We start from the raw sequence: 17,615 nt of genomic DNA on the forward strand, positions 1-17,615 counted from the left end.
CTTCTTCACTCGCTGACTGAACCCTCTAATCTTTACAGGCAGATGAGACAAGACATTTCCAGCAACCACCACTAGCTTGGCTGGAAAAAACAAGTGCAAAGTTAATGAACGTTTCTCCACCAGAAGCTTGGTTCTCTTGCTTTCTAAAATGACGGGCTTCATATATCAAAACTGCAGACTAAAGATAGTGGACGAATGTGCAAGCCTCCATGCAAATGAAAGTGCAGCATCTAAAAGATGCCAAATCACGTTAGTGTTGATTAAACCCTTAAATCATACAGGAATATTCACCACAGACTCATTACATTGCAGCTTGGTGGAGGAATAAATTAAAAGCAACCGCAGCAAAGAATAAACAATAGTGGCTTTTCTGCAGGCGTGGGAACAGACATGCCCTGTCAGTTCAGTGCGTGAAGCTCCATATATTCAATGTTTGTACATGTAAAGTTCATATTAGCTGTTTAGAAACACAAATGGGTGTTCCTTGACAGTTAGAGGCTAAGAAGTATCAACCCACAGAGACATCCCTTAACCCCAGCTTGTTGACTGTCAAATTATTGGCGAGATGCTCTTGAGCATTTCCTCTTTCTTAGCCAAAACCCACATGTAAGGTGAAAACTGCACCCTCCTAAAGCTAAAAGTAACTCTGAGTTAAGATGAGGCCAACTTGTCCATGACAGATTCTATAAATTGTAATATGCAAACTACCTCTGTGGTGTTTTGGTGAACACTTAGACCACAGCGACACCATAAAAACATACTACTTCTGTAAAATTCCATCCTTGCCAGCGGTGCACAGCAGCAGGAACTCAATCTGAAATGGAAAATAATTACACTCTCTTGTGTTCCTCCGTTCTGGATCGATGAAAGAAAAAAGGCTCTTTACGACAACAGAACATAACAGTATTTTCCATTTTAACAATAGAATCCTGCTTCATCTGGAGCAAGCTTGACATTTAACATTCTTTGGTAGTCACAGCAACGCACGCTTCCTGCAGACTCAATCCTCGGACTAATTCCCCAAGGTGTGTGTCTCAGATGGACAGAGGTGTCAAACAGGGCGTGCAGGTTAATTGCAAAACCTGGGGTGCAGAGCCAAACACTCCACCGTTTGCCTACCAATGATGGGAACGGGGCTCTTGCTTGTTAAAGCCTAAGTGAGTGTGAAATGTGTGTAGTCTGCCTAACAACCACTTGACAGCCTATGATGAAACTTTACTTTTACAACACTCAGACAGAGTGTGATTATACTTTATCCTTCAGGCACAGCGTAGCAGCATCTCTGTGTTTTCAATCAGGCCTGACACATCATGGCCAGTTTAAACGAGTGCAGAATCAGAGGCAGGTGTTCAGCCCTTATGCAAATTACTTTACTAAGTTGTTTAACCCCAAGGTGCCTACAAGCCAACATGAATTAAACAGGCATGCTGAGGCTAGAAAAGTTTTTTTGAATAGTTTTACTCTAAAACACTCTAATAGCATTGATTTTCTCATACTGTCTGTCTGAACCTCTCTGTTATAGCGCCTGTCTCTTTAAGACCCACTCCTGAAAAAGTCCATTGTGATCTGATTGGTCATCGATTCAGGGTCTTCCGCATCTGTGCTTTCTGCATCTCTGCACCATCACTGCAGCCAGGGGATGACTGTAACAGCACTGTAGCAGCACTTTCTACCCGTTAGTAAAGTATAGCTGTGACATCACAACACATGCAACTGAGAGCAACTAAATCATGAGTTCGACTGTAAACAAAAAGCATTAGACATAAGGAACTTTTTTTTCAATTTCCCTGGCCGAAGCCATTTTCGCCAAAGATTCTATAACAGCGCCACAATGAAGGAACGCCGGACACGTTCAAAGCCGACCTGACCCACAACTGCCAAATTGATGGATTATGGTGGAGTGGAGAGAAGGACAGATGGACTGTTGGAGAAAGGGTGAAAGAGAAAGAGAGAGAGGACGTGGACTGTTGCACGCAAAGTTCCTGTATGTTATTAATAACTTGGGATACTTTAAACGCTGCTTTGTTACATTTTGACTCACGCATCACTACTGTGTGTCATTCCCGCCCTTACAGCTTTCTATTTCGCACAGACGTCGAGGCCTAATAAAGGCGCAGCAGCCCCGCAACAAAAAGGAGGTGTGAATGGGGCTTCAGTGTGGATGCAGTCTGATGCTAGACCGTCCTTTCCAAACTGGAGGAGAAAATGTTTGGACAGCTTGAGAGGGATTCTTTCAATTAAGGGGTGTGGAAACAAAAGGCCATATGAACCCTAAACAAACTGTCCATGGCACCGAACTCGTGTAGTTTGGTAGAGTCCACAGTGAACGCTCTTGGCCCTTTAGCTCCTCACTCATCTCCCTTCTTACGTGCAACAGCTGCACATACCCAGCCTCGTCCCTGTCCAAAAACCAGCATTAGCAGCGTGCTATGAATACTCTGAAGTTAAAACTGTCACAAAGAATTTGCCATGCCACTGTCCTGTCCTCTTACATTTGCCACCACACAGTCAAACGCGTACAGCGACAGACATTTAGTCATACGCAGACATCCAGCTCTGCCTCTGTGAGATGTTTATGTCATATATCTTATGACAGCTCATTTCTTTCAAACACAATGCAATGACATGCAGTGCATCCATTTTGGGATTTTTTTTTTAAAGCACCATTTGAATCATTTCCCTTCCACGCGCAGTGGTGTTTCAAGACCTCTAACACTCATTTTAGGCACGGTCACAGATAAAACACGACTGCTACCGGTTTCTGCAGAGCACTTGGTATTCATTTACCATGTTCCTATTAAATGACAGGGAAATGCCAATTCATTAATGTTTAGCAGATAGCACGAGGAAGTGCAGCGAATGCAAAGAGAAGCTAAAACAAAGTGCAAATTGTGTTTGCTGAGGCGAACTTCTGTGGAAGCCAGTCTGCTGCCAACCGCTCCTATTCAACAACTGAACACATCAACACAGACTGAGGGAGGGAGGGGTTTCTATTGGTGCCATTTGCCTGTGTGCCTGTGTGTGTGTGTGTGTGTGTGTGTGTGTGTGTGTGTGTGTGTGTGTGTGTGTGTGTGTGTGTGTGTGTGTGTGTGTGTGTGTGTGTGTGTGTGTGTGTGTAGCCTATACGGAGAAGCTTGGGTTTAAAATGAAAAAAAGGCTGTTTAGTTATTTGGCGGGTGATCAGAGAGGACACTCTGATTTACAATTACAGTGAAAGATGGATGTTGAATAGTGTATTTTTGCTTCATCGAGCATCACATATGCACATGCAGTATGTGTGGTTTTTGTTTTTCATGCGTACATGCCAGCTCTACGCTCCAAGGAAGGAGAGACCCTGTACTTGTCAGTGTCAATGAGGATAATGCATGTCTGGCACTATCCCTAGGACGTAGACATGCACACACACACAGAGATAGATACTTTTGCAAAATTGCACAAAGCCAGGAAGCCAGTTAATAAACAAAAAAAAAGAAAATTCATCCGTCCATTTGTAAATGATTTGCCTGTTTCCAATCTCTTGATGTCTGCTGTCCTAACTCATCTTTTCAGCAGCCCCACTCAGCTCGTAGTACGCAGGAGTGTTACTACTAAGATTTGAGGACATTTGGGGCTTAGCCTGGACCATGTTGGGGGCATCCTCCCTTTTTTATGCTTTGTATGCTATGGCACCTTATTTACATTAAAAATACATAAAACAATCCCAGTGTGAATCAACGTATTTTCATTGTGAATTAGAAAATGTTTGGCAGGCCACCTGGCACCACAGGGTGAGTATCAGTGGTATATGGTATGATGTGCGCGTGTGTGTGTGTGTGTGTGTGTGTGTCACTAAAACCAGCCACATAGGGGAAGTTGATTTGCATCTGAAAAACAAGTACAGGCGCATCCCAGACGTGCAAATTGAATAGTTTCTCACAAATGTTGTGGTGAGCCTTAAAAAAACCACATGAATAAGAAGCATAACCATACTGTCACACACTGTAGGTGACAAACAAGAGAGAGGAGACATTTAATCCCACTATCCAGACATAAATCCATGAACATCGTATGGATATTAAGGGCTGTGCTGGTGGATAAGCACCAAACAATACATTCTTTAAAATAAAGCTATATTGCAGCAGCAGAGACAATTGAAAAATGAAGGCAAAATGAAGAACGCAGGAGAAAGGAGAGAGAGAGAGAAAAAAGCTGCTCCCAAAAAGTGTCAGCTGCAGCATCAGCAGCCCCAGAAGTGTTTAACACGACACGTTTGTGATGGAGGCAACAAGTCCCTGTTGCAGCTTGATCGTCACATCATCACATTTGCTTTCACTGCGAGCGCCGAGTCTGCCGCAGTCACAACTACAGTACACTGTCAGTGAAGTTTCCCAATGCGTCCCTCCACACACACACACACACACACACACACACACATAGATAGATACATACACTCACATTCCCAGCTGCACCAGTGAAAAATAAACAACCGCGAGAACACAACTTTTACACAGAGGTGTGGGAGGTGTGGAGGTATGAAACGGGCGCTTACCAGAGAAAGAGGGCTATCCCCAAACCTGCATTCAGCGGCGGGTTTGAACAGAAAGTGGTTGGCTTTGCTTCGGGCGCGTGTATCCTCCGTCCAGAGCTCGAGGTGCTACATTTAACACGTGAGAGTGGTGTTGTTTTGAAGAGGAGACACGCAGACGGCGATGCGACTCTTCACCCTGCGCACATTTCTGGACGTGAGAGACACGGAGCTGTTCCTTTCAGTCTGCTCCGCTCTGAGCTCCGCCAGGCAGCAGCTTGGTGGTGGGAGGAGGAGGAGGAGGAGGAGCAGGTCCAGAGGGCTGCCGCGGCGCGAAGCTTCATGGGAAATGTAGTTCACGAGTGCTAAAGCTTGACTCTAGGGCAGGCTATAAAGGCTATAATGATTCAGGGTGGGATTATGTAAAAATATAATAATGAGCCACATAATATTGATTTTTTTTAAAATATATATAGAATGCATTTGGAGATGTGAAGCCCAGGCTACATAAAATAAAATTTAAGCCTAGGTGAGTAGTTGTGTTTAGTTCGCCTATAGATTTTGTATTTGCAAACATCTACAACAGCATAAAACCAGATAAAAGACGTAAATCCTCTCTGAACCTATCTTGAGAAAAAAGAATAAACATTGTAAATGCTCATAAATACATGATTTAGCAAAATACAAAGAGAGATACACAAAATAGATAAATGGTTATAGGGTGAGGGGTTGTATATAATGAAGAGATTTTTTTGTATGCCATAAATATTTGACTAGTGTATACATTATATATAGTATATTTTAAAATCTAATATTTAAATTAAATAATTTGGTGTAGGCCTACCTATGTAATAGGTGTGACTCTGTAACTGTACAGATCATAAGCAGTTGAATAAGGGGTGGGAATTGCTAAGCTTTGGCTTCCTCCTGCTCCTTTTCAGACACATAGGTTTCATTTATCTATAAATATTCTGAAACGTACTTGTCTGAAAAGGAGCAGGAGGACGCCAAAGCTTGTGACACTTCCTAAATATTTTTGTATTGTTTGTTTTTTAGTTTTCTATGGTTGGTCACACTTACTTTTTATTTTGTTTATTTTCTAATTTGTTCGAAATGAAGAAGAATGAAAATAAATTAAATATAAATGAAGTTCACCAAAACAACCGACAATAATAAAGACATATAAAATGTAATAATAAATAAATAATAATTCACGATGTTATCATCTTTGCGACGTATGTTGTAGCCAACAGATGGTAACGCCTCTAAATGCTGATTGCACTTCTGATTTTGGGCTACATAAATAAAATGTAGTTGACTATTAAGTATGTTCTCAAAAACATTAGATTCTCATGTGCTGCGTACAAAACCACCATACCAGCATCTTTAAGCAGAACAGATTGTATTGAGGAAGATTTTTTGTTTTCACTAGTAATAGTTCCTTGACTTATATGAATAACATATTGTTTTTTTATATATTTCACATGTAGATAGAAGCCTAAAAACTGCATTTTGAGTCAGTGATACTGTGAATTTGTGTTCTTCACTCCGGCAACCCCCTTCAGGAATTCTCAGAGTCCCTCAGGGAGACTGAACCTGAATTGTGGCTGGTGTAATGAGGCCTGGCCGACAGTATTAAAGTGTTACTTCCTTGCTCACTGTTAGTCTCAAGGGAGAAATACCTTTTCTTCAACAGTAAATGCACCGGTAGCCTAATTCCACCCCCAAAAAACTGCTCTCACATAGCCCACATGGTTACGATTATTTCCAAATCATTCTCTCATCACAGCTTCTGTACTCCATATTCACACCTAAACTGGATGTAACCTAAAGTGTGAATAGCAGATGGTTTATGAAACTAACTGTACTGCGACACTCTAAACCATGTTACCCAACACTGTGACAATTTCATTCTTACACCAAGCAAGGGCGACATAAATAAGGGACACAAGCAGAACATCCTAAACACCAGGGCCTCTTTGTCGGATCATTTCACAAGTTATTATTGTGCTCAGAGAACTTGATAAATGAAATCCTGCACCAACACAATACCTCTTTGAGGTCAAACATCCCCTTGAGCATTCATTGTTTCTGAGCGCTCTCTCCCCCACTTTCTTATTGCTGGACTTACAGTACAACTACTTAATAAACTGTGTGTGTGTGTGTGTGGGGGGGGGGGGGGGGTGTATAGGAAATGCTTCTGCCTCTCAGTAGCCTTATGTCTAAATTTAGAGCCCCGTGCCTCCACTGTCCAACTGTCACAGGCTGCGTCGGACTGTCGGCAACTCAGGAAAGAGACTTGAGGCGTGTTGAAGTTAGGATTAATTGTACAAGCTCGGTTGGGCTGATCTGAGAACAACATATTTGTGCTACACGCCCTGAAAACAGGGTGGCTATAAATACACAGCTATAGGCCTACTGAACAGAGGTGAAGGAAGTGCGACCGCAATGCTAAAGTTGTTGGGTTTTTTTACTAAACGGGCAGATGAAGTGATAAGTATGCCGTTTTTTTCTCTCTTTTCTTTTTCAACAAGTCAGAAAACATCAAACGTATCAGTTTATTAAGAAAATAAAGTGAACTTACATTTGTTTTTAGTCACACTGACAGAATGTAGCCAGAAGATGAACACACACGGTTTAATTCTGCAGAATCCAATTTGACAACCTTCCCTTGCTAATATTACAAAAGTGTTGGTTGAACTCCCCCATCACACACACACACACACTCACACACACACTCACACACACACACACACACACACACGCACACGCACACACACACACACACACACACACACACACAGACACACTCACACTAGAAGCAATTTATGCCATGATTAAATGTGACTTAAGTGCTAACACAGTCAAGAATTTAAATGAATTTCCATTTCTGATGTTTTTATACTCTGGCTGGCTTTTGACCTTTTTTCATCTGCTGAGTGCAGGAAGCCGCAGTAGCTGGAGACCATTTCCCATCCTCCCTGCCTATTTGATTATGAGATGTGTCTGTTTGATTGTCTATTTGGAGAGCAGCACCTCCTTTATTGACTTAGTGCACTGACAGACCCCCACTCGTCCTCTCCTAACATAATTCTGCTCTGTGACATCGTTTGTCAGATGATTACAGGAAGGTGCCACAGTCAGTTTCCCTGTGAGTTTGCTTTAATGAGCTCTGTCATGTCATTGTGAACGAGACGGTGCTGTTTACAAACTGCTAACGTATAAGGCTGTTTATCTTACAACAAGTGGTATTACTAAACTATTACTGCGTGCTTAAATAGACACCTGACATTACAGGATAGCAGTAATGTGGTTGTACATCACTGACACCTGCATAATCCCCAACGGTAGTCTGATACTCAAAACACCTTCTCTTAACCCCATGTCGGAAATGCATTTACACATCAGTCGTGCAGCATTACAGCCCATACATGTTCATGCACCAACTCTAAAGGCGCACATACAAGATGCAAATCAAATGTTGTCAAGGTTTGTAAGGAGTGTGTGGGTGAAAAACATGTTTTTGAATAAATGATGATATAGATTATACAAAAATAAGATAAGATATAACTTTATTAATCCTGAAGGAAAGTCTTGCTCCAGAAGAGTAACAAAACAAATAACAAGTAACACCATAAGTTACTAAAGGAATAAAGTGCAAATAAATAGACCCCAACAGAATTACAGAAAAACATGGAAGTAATATAATATAAATATATAATAAGTAATATGAATTCCTGGGGGTGCACATCAGTGAGGACCACTCCTGGACAATCAACACAGCATCACTGGCCAAGAAGTCCCAGCGGCGCCTCTACTTCCTCTGGAAACTAAAGAGAGCGAGAGCCCCCCACACCTATCATGGGCTCCTTCTATCGGGGCACCATCGAGAGCATCCGGACCTGCTGCTGTGGTACGGGAGCTGCACTGCTTCCAACTGCAAGACTCTGCCGCACAAAGTGAAGGTTGCTGGTTAGATCATTGGTGTCCCACTCCCCTCACTCCTGGACATTTATGGAACCTGCCTCACCCACAAAACAACCAGCATTGTGGGTGACCCCGGCCGCCCCTCACACAACCTCTTCAGCCTCTTGCCATCTGGGAGGAGGAACAGGAGCCTCCAAGCCAGCACTACCGGACAGGCAAACAGCTTCATCCACCAGGCTGTAAGGAAGCTCAACACCCTCCCATCTGACCCCGAGAACTCCGGACTTTGAATGGAGCAATCTGGCACAGCACCCGTCACTTTCCACTTCATCAGTGCCTTTAATTGCTGTTTCAATTTTATTAATATTTATAAAGTTGATATATTGTACAGTATGTCCATTACATTGCACATTTTCATCTCCTGTTTTTTACTGTCTTTGCACTATTCCGTTCTTTGTGTTTTTCTATTTCATCTCATCTTCTCATCTCATCTCATCTTCATCCGCTTATCCGGTGTCGGGTCGCGGGGGCAGCAGCTTTAGCAGGGGACCCCAAACTTCCCTTTCCCGGGCCACATTAACCAGCTCTAACTGGGGGATCCCGAGGCGTTCCCAGGCCAGTGTGGAGATATAATCCCTCCACCTGGTCCTGGGTCTTCCCCGAGGCCTCCTCCCAGCTGGACGTGCCTGAAACACCTCCCTATGGAGGCGCCCAGGGGGCATCCTTACTAGATGCCCGAACCACCTCAACTGGCTCCTTTCAACGCTAAGGAGCAGTTTTTCTATTTCTCTTGCACTATTTAGAATTTAGATGTTATCTGTTTATTGTATATATATTTGGTACTTATCGCACCATAGAGTCGGAGAGGAACATATTTTCGATGCCGCCGTATATCTGGCACATATTACAGACTTGACAATAAAGCTGATTTTGACTGTGGTTAGGTTAAGTTCTCTCTCTAATATATTATTTAAATATATAATGTAACCTAAATCATTATTATCATCACACATTCATACACGTATTAGGCCTGTATGGATCAAATAAAACCCACTGTTGATTCATCTCTTATTACGTTACAATTGGTGACACTTCTGTACCTTATGTGTAGCATTTCCAAGTCAACTGCATCACACTGGTGAGTTATTGATCCTCTGACGCCCTCTAGTGACGAGAAGCACCAATCACTGTGGAGGTTAGAGGTCACAGCAGGAAACAACATGGCGGCTTCCGGTAAGGCGACCGTGGTGTTGAAGGCTGTGAAGAAAATAGCTGTTCAGTTTTGTCCGTTTGAGTCCAATGCCCGGTCCACACGGTAAGAACTGTGTGTTAATGTTTTGTTGTGTCGGAGAGTCCTTTTTGTGTGTTTTTTTGTGTTGGTTGTGGCGAATACAAGTCGTCATGTGCCCCCAAACAGCGGCACTGTGACCAGACAGACCAGCAGAAGATTGAGTTCATGTTAGATAGTTGAGTCTTTAGGCTCCATGTTGTTTAGTGAGCAACTTGTTATCGTCGAGGACTATGATGCTTTTGAAAAATCTTTATTTCATCGTGTTTTCACCATACAATTATTGACACACACACACACACACACACACACACACACACACACACACACACACACACACGAATTCCCTGGACGACACAACATGTGTAAACAGCCCTACTGGCTCTAATTGCATCTTTAGCAAGCTTTCTAATACATATAATGTTCCGATTTATTGTATTCACACACACACACACACACACACACACACACACACACACACACACATACACACACACACAAACACACACACACACATACAGAAACAGACAAGAACAGAACAAGACAAAAGTATATACGTGGGTATACCATAAAATTTGATTTTAAAAACATTAAAGAAAAACATGTACTGTTTAACAATTTCCAATTGTTTTAATTGCTTTACTGTTGTGTACGTGGTTATTTTTAGGTATTTGCATTTGTGAATGAATCATTTTCCATATAAAAGAAAGAGGTTCAGATACAGTTTTTTTCATAAAACAATACAATGTCTCTTTTCCCTGATATTTTTAATTTCTGACATTAAAAACACACAACAGAAGCGTTTCCCTTATGTAGTTTTCCTATAGTCGCTTCTCCATTGAGGAAAAACACCTTTCACACTGACCTACATATTATACAACTTTGTTTGTCTGATATTGGTTTAAACCTCTTTAATTTTTGGTCTTAAATCAAACAAGACATTTAAATAGAGGTCCTGCACACTCACACTTATGTATTTGTTTCCATGTTTTCTGGGTAATTAGACTGCTCATTTTAACCTAGAGCTTATCTATGTTGAAATTATGTCAGATACCAAAACTTAAACCAATAAGACTAATAAGGGCGTAACCTCTTCAAAATTTCAGTCAGTCGAGCACAGTCTGCACTGTTCCTCAAAGTCCTCAGATGAGGTCTGATCAAGTAAAAAAGGTAAAAACCTGTGTTGGTTAGAGTTAGGGTGTTGTTATACTCATACATGATGTAAGCCTGAAGTTGTATGTGAACAACCATTGTGTCTACTATGTCCACACCACATTGTAAAAACAGAAAATGGAAATATATGAATAGATAGGAAAACCTCAAAATTGAAGTGAAGTACAAAATAAATGTAAATGGACTGAGATATTGATGAGTTATCACGTCAACTATTAAATTAATCGCCAGCTATTTGGGTTTTTGGAAACACTGATGGACATTTTTCACCATTTTCTGACATTTTATTATAGATCCAACCACTAATCAATGAATCGAGAAAAAAACAGACTCATCACCAATAAAACATAATCTGTGGTTGCAGCCCTACTACTTTCCACTCAAAGCGCTTTACAACACACACCAACATTCACCCAGGTGTCAATCTGCTCATCAGGAGCAGTTAGGGGTTCAGTGTCATGATCAAGGCCACGTCGACACTCTTTCTGAAGGAGCAGGGAATCAAGCCAGTTTTACTAGACGAGCGCTCTACCTCCTTGTACGCTCTCCCGCCCATGTATGTAGTTACTTTCCATCGCTGCTGTAATGTTATCAATCTGTAATCTGCTCATCTTACCCCACAGGGAGTTTCTGGTCATGGTGGGCTCAGACAAGGCCAGGACTACCAACATGAACTGTGAGGTGACAGCGATAGTGAATCATGACAAGTCTGAACCTGTAGTGGATATTACTTATCGTAAGTATTACCTGACTACTTTCATTCAAATGCCTGGGAGATATATATTTGAAAGGGAGACTTTATGAAGCAGTTTGATTGAGGCTGGAGTTTTGCATTTGCGATTCAGATTCCTGGCATTGTTTTAATCCACTGAAGCTATATATAGCTACTGTAAAATCTGTCCTACAGTCATACAGGTTTGATTTATTTTTCTCTATGTCCATGAAGCCAACTTTTGTTGTTACCTCAGCTGTGTGAACTAGTCTCGAGCTTTTTACTTACTTACATCTTACTTAACTAAATAACTCGTCAAATCCCCTGTCTGGATCGCATCCATCATATCAACGTTGCGCTCACGTCCCAACAGCGCTCATGAGACACTGATGCGACTTTGTGTACAAATACTGCAAATTTCACAAAGCGTCGAGCAGCAGGGCAGGATATAAGAATAAGAAAAAAAAAAAAATAAATGCGTTAGGTTGCAGTTGTGCCTGTAAGAAGCAGCTGAGATGCGAGCTACATAGATTAAAATGAGAGCGTATCTGTTGCATGAGACGTGCGAGTGAATAACTCATCTGACGCGCGTGCTGTGTAGACAGGAGGTAAGACTTTAGTAATAATCAAAGACAATGAGGATTTTGGCATCTGTAAAGCCTCAAGCGAATGACATTAAGAAACATTTACCCATTAGGAAGTTTGTACTAAAAGACAGATACAAAATGTACAAAAAAAACAAAAACAAAGGCAATGTAATGGATTTGGACTCAATAAATTTTAACATATACATGTCCTCAGCCTTGCTATTGGATAATATCTATTTTCTTTTTTTTCTTTAAATGTGACTCATCTTAAAGTAGCAGGCAGAAACTACACACACATTAAGATGTATCCACCTAAGAAGTTCACTTGAGCCATTGCTTGAAGACAACATTTTGACTTGATTTTTAGTAACAGTAAGTGAAGGTGGGCTCTTAAAAAGTCCCTTGAGATGCATTTATGTTGAGAGGTGATCTATAACTTAATTACCATAACCAAGTGAAACCACTATGGTGTACTGGTGGGTGTAATTGGTAAAAGGCAGGGTGAATTGTCAGTCCAGAAACAGTGGTAACTCTGATGGTGGTTCTGTGCCTGCAGCACCACACCTAGTATATACAACTCAGCACTGTGTGACCTAGTTTTGGAATTTTGTGCTGATATTGTTACCGCATGAGTAAGTCAAGTACTTTTGAAATGTAGAAATGTCTGCCACGGGTCAACAGAACGTTTGACAGATGCTGACTTTTCACCTTCTTACTTCTTGTACTCCTCCTTATACAGAGAGTTTGTCATTGTGTCATCTGAGTCATCAAGAGTCACCTCAATGTTGTCTCACTCTGTTGCAGTGGATGGAGAGAAGCTGGTGATGAAGGGAGCGAAGTTGACCAGCAGGGAGATGCTGAGTGCATTTCAGTCGCTGTGCACCGCCAAGGATCCACAGTCAAAACTAACAGAAAAAAAATAATGATCCTCATGTTGAGTTTATCTGTGTTACTTTAAATTATCTGTATCTAACTATGTATTTTCTTGGATGTTTATTATTAAAGTGCTTCATTTAAGTGTGGCGGTTCTGGTGTGGATTGACCTTCGTAACATCCTCCGGACAGTCGTGATATTGACTCACTCACTCATCATCCTCTTGAGTCACACAGTCCAAGTTCTTCCACCATCCAAGGATCAAATCCTACCATACACTCTTTGCTGTCAACATGAACTTAACTACTGTCAAACTGAAAAACGATTGCCCTTGAAATAGCTTTGATTTGACCAGTCAGCTATGCTTTATTCCTCCATATTAAAGACATCAATTGAAATGCTTTAACTGCTAAAAAATAAACACGCTGTGATCTGTACAGGGTCACGGTGTGTCCTTGCATAATGTGTCGTTTTTCTGATAAAAGAGATCATTCCAGCATTTGAGAGAACATTATGCAAGCTCCAACCTTTGACACAGCAGGCTTAAATGTAATTTGGCACAGCTTTAGATGCAGCGCCACTGAAGAAAAAAAAAAAACCTTTCACCCGGGCACAGATAACTGGAATCCTGTCCCCTCTGCTAGCTACTCTCTGTCCCATTAGCAACTGTGACTATATGGGTTTTCTCCATGGATACATTATTATTACATTCATGGTTTTCATGTAGGAAATTATTTCTAACAGTTTCTCAGACAAGCTGAAGTATTTTCCTGATGCGGTTTAACATTCAGATTCTAGGCTACATAACTTTAATGCATGCAAGTAAAATTAGTACCACTTCCTAATCAGTCACCCCAAATAGTAATAATAACCTGAATTAATGTAGAATGCATTAAAGATCACTTATGAGCCACTAAGAGGGTTATGGATTCAGATGCAGATGCTAGGATTCTAACTTTAATGCATGCAAGTAAAATCAGTACCACTTTCTAATGAGTCACCCTAGATAATAATAACCCGAATTAATGTAGAATGCATTATTTATCACTTATGAGCCACTAATAAGGATTATGGATTGTAAGGTTTTAAAATAATCCCAATAGTTTGTAAAATACAGTTATAAATGTAACTAATCCATTATTACATCCTTACTTTCTTTCAAGCCATTAAGTCTGCAAATGTATTTACATTAACAAATCATTCATTATCCCGCAGTTGTAAAGGAGAGGTTGTTAAAATAATGATTTTAGTGCAGATTGTCAGAAGGCAATTTGTAGAAATAGGTGGTTAAACAACCTGAATGGGTTTAATGACTTATACTTGATGTATTAAGCATGGGTGAAGTATTTATTTACCGTGAATTAAGTCGTTAGTAACCATTTTAACCCCAGAGACATTTAAAATAAACAAGGTTACCATTCACATACTACACCTCCCATGAGGCTTTGACAGTGTGCCACTGGCTTAACACTCATGGGATATATTGTTGTTGCATGTTAACAAAATAAACATTATTGCCTCGGGGAAAGATTCTTTATCATACATAACGGATGATCATTTATTTCAGAATATAAACAAACAAAAACATGAAGATCTTTCTGCTTTTTGGGGAAAAAAATATACATTTTAAGTGAAGACTCATTTGATTTACATGTGCTAGTATTTAAAAAAAAATGTTTTTATTTAAACTTGGTATTCATTACAGATATTAGGGAAAACGATAATACATCACTTATTTCTAAGTAAATATAAACATATACAAAAATGTAATAAAAAACAGTAGAAAAGAAAAATATATATATATAAAATAATATAAATATATTAAACATACATATAAAAGAATAAAAGAATTGCAAATAAATGAACTGAAAGCATTAAATAGGGAACACAAGCTTACAGTGTGTTCCCTTTTTTGTTTTTGGTGCCTTAATATAAAACATAGTAGGATAGTAGTAATAAGAGGGGGCCTGGAGGCGGGAACTCAACGCTCAATTATGTGACGTTACGGGCTCTGATTGGTTCCTAGCGCGTTACTTGATGTCTCGCTGACCCTTTAAAAACGACGCTGTTCCCACACTGGAGGATAGTTGAACCCCAGTCACTCAGCTGGTCGTTGTCGAGGATATTACATTAAATAAAAAAAATACTGCAAACATGGTTGAGAAGTTTGTTGGGACGTGGAAGATGATTTCCAGCGAGAACTTCGATGACTACATGAAAGCAATCGGTAGGAGTCTGTGTGTGCATGTGTGTGTGTGTGTGTGTGTGTGTGTGTGTGTGTATCAGCTAGTTGATGAACGATCACAATCAGTCAGTTTCTTCATTGTGAATTTAGTTTAACTTAACTTATGCTACAGCCTGTAAAGGTGACGTCACCCTGTTGCTACATGGCTCAAAAATGTCTGAAATGAATCGTTTTTAATTGCTTTGAAAAAAAAAAGAACATTTGAATCATCTGATCAAAAGTGTGATTAATGCATCGATCGGTTTATTAAAACGGACTTCCAATAGTTGTATTCGCTTGCCATTCAAAATAAACTTTCTTTCTGCTATAATGAATGTATTTTGGTGATCTCGCCCTCCTGCTGTGTGCAGGTGTGGGATTTGCGACCCGGCAGGTGGGGAATCGGACCAAGCCCAATTTGGTAGTGACCGTGGACGATGAAGGGATTGTATGCATGAAGTCTCAGAGCACCTTCAAAACTACTGAAATCAAGTTCAAGCTCAACGAACCATTCGACGAGACGACCGCAGACGATAGGAAGACAAGGGTTAGTGTGGTCTGAGGGCAGCCAAACAAAAACAACAAAAAGTCTTTTCAGTGCTGGAGTTAACGGCTTGTGTCTGTTGTGTGCCGTGCAGACCGTGGTGACTCTGGAGAACGGCAAACTTGTGCAGAAACAGAGCTGGGATGGCAAAGAGACGAATATCGAGAGGGAGGTCACAGATGGGAAATTGATAGCGGTAAGGATCCCCCCTGTGACTTTTTGTGGTAAATTAAACCTGGCAAAAATCCCTTAAAGTAGTTTATTCAATGGTTTGCAGCCTACAAGTACTTCATGGACATCCTTGCATTTAAAAAAAAAATTAAATCACAGGTTATTTTATGTTTGATTTGTTTATTAAGTTTTAATAAACATGCTGCCAATGGTAGTGTAAATATGTTCAGGACCATTTATTCCCTCCAATCTTGTGCTGGCTTTACACTTGAGAATTAGAGCAAACATGTTGCCTATGTTAGGGTAAAAAATAATACATTAAAATGTCACTGTACTGCAGGAAATCCTAATGTAACAGAGGGGAAAGCAATATGTTTAAATACTAAAAAGATAAAAAAGACAATCTATTTCCTTCTGTGGATTATAAGAAAGGAATACACAAGAAATACGAAAATATTATAGAGGATAAAGTCACTAAACACTTTAAAATCACCCTGACACTTTAATAATTAACTGTGGTAATAATTCTTCACCTCCTTTAGATCCTCAGACCACACCTGATCTCTCTCTCTCTTCCCACAGAAATGCATAATGGGAGACGTGATCGCAGTGAGGACGTACGTGAAGGAGGCGTGATGGGGGGTCCCCTCAGCCCCACTCGTTGGATGCATTGCTGGATGACGGGCTCAGTTCAATGAGCGTAATACTAAACCAAAGTAAAGGCGTGTTCTGCTCTTTCTATTCTTTATCTTCACTGTGTTGCCAAACTCAAATTTTCCGTGCCTCTGTTCTCCAACATGACACATTTGGTTTCATTTGGAATTGTTGTGGTGATTTGAATAAAAACTTATGAAAAAATGGGTTGAAACGGCGCTTTTGTTTTCATTGAATGTTATTCGCTGCCACTGGTTTGGTCGGTGAGTCAGTTGGTCTGATGTTTATATCAACGGGGTAACCTCCAGATTCAATTATGACATTCTTGAAAGCATTCCAGTCAATAGGGCATACTGAGGAATGCTACACAAAAAAAGTGCTCTAATGGGAACATACCACCTAATCTGACAAGCTGATTTCCTGACTTTAATGCTTGAGGAATATTACTGTAACTATTCCACATGCAATCACTTTTTCCAGCTACTTTGGCTCGTACAGTGTTTTCATGCTTCCCTTATGTTGGTCAGAGGACCAAAGAAAAAAAAAAGAAGATTCAAACATATTCCCAGTGTAAAGGTCAAGCAGTTAAAGTCAAGCGTCCGATGATATATGACGTGTGTTGGCAGGGGCTCCTTGAGGAATGTGAGCTCTTTTTTAGGAGGATTGAGAGCATCATGCAGAGATGTCAGCGAGAGGTCAGTGAGGAAATGTATCCCCTCTTCCTTTTTGGGAGGTCGAACATTTCCCATTGGACATCTTACTGGCAGCTGTGCGTACATGGATAAACTAAAAGCATTATGGGTTGTCCCCACCCTTTGGCTGCTGGTCAAGTAGTGTTTCTGTGTGTTTGGTGGGGGGGGGTTGTTCCAAGGCCACTTTCCCATGACAGGAAAGGGGGGACGATAGCACTGATTGGACCTAATGGCCGAAGCAGATGGAATTGTGGGCCAACACTCA

General features: G+C 40.7%; 3 protein-coding genes across 3 annotated transcripts in view; 2 read left to right on the forward strand and 1 right to left on the reverse strand.

Moving 5' to 3' along the window:
• pag1 (phosphoprotein membrane anchor with glycosphingolipid microdomains 1) overlaps positions 1–4,762 on the reverse strand; it is a 53,618-nt gene extending 48,856 nt beyond the window's left edge. The window contains exon 1 of the mRNA XM_083925138.1: positions 4,529–4,762. The gene's annotated coding sequence lies outside the window, so the exon portion shown is untranslated. The remainder of the gene's footprint in view (positions 1–4,528) is intronic.
• A 4,889-nt stretch (positions 4,763–9,651) lies between these two features.
• On the forward strand, positions 9,652–13,163 carry mrpl53 (mitochondrial ribosomal protein L53; the record flags this gene model as incomplete). The annotated part of the gene is made up of 3 exons (XM_083925856.1): positions 9,652–9,746; positions 11,516–11,628; positions 12,996–13,163. The coding sequence occupies 3 exons, from the start codon at positions 9,652–9,654 to the stop codon at positions 13,112–13,114; spliced, it is 327 nt and encodes a 108-aa protein (XP_083781982.1). The 3' UTR covers positions 13,115–13,163.
• A 1,998-nt stretch (positions 13,164–15,161) lies between these two features.
• fabp4a (fatty acid binding protein 4a) lies at positions 15,162–16,862 on the forward strand. The gene is made up of 4 exons (XM_083926078.1): positions 15,162–15,292; positions 15,661–15,836; positions 15,928–16,029; positions 16,587–16,862. The coding sequence occupies exons 1-4, from the start codon at positions 15,220–15,222 to the stop codon at positions 16,638–16,640; spliced, it is 405 nt and encodes a 134-aa protein (XP_083782204.1). The 5' UTR covers positions 15,162–15,219; the 3' UTR covers positions 16,641–16,862.
• Positions 16,863–17,615: the final 753 nt, after the last annotated feature.

The sequence above is a fragment of the Echiichthys vipera genome (genome assembly GCF_963691815.1).
Source record: "Echiichthys vipera genome assembly, chromosome: 13".
In the NCBI taxonomy this organism is placed as follows: domain Eukaryota; kingdom Metazoa; phylum Chordata; class Actinopteri; order Perciformes; family Trachinidae; genus Echiichthys; species Echiichthys vipera.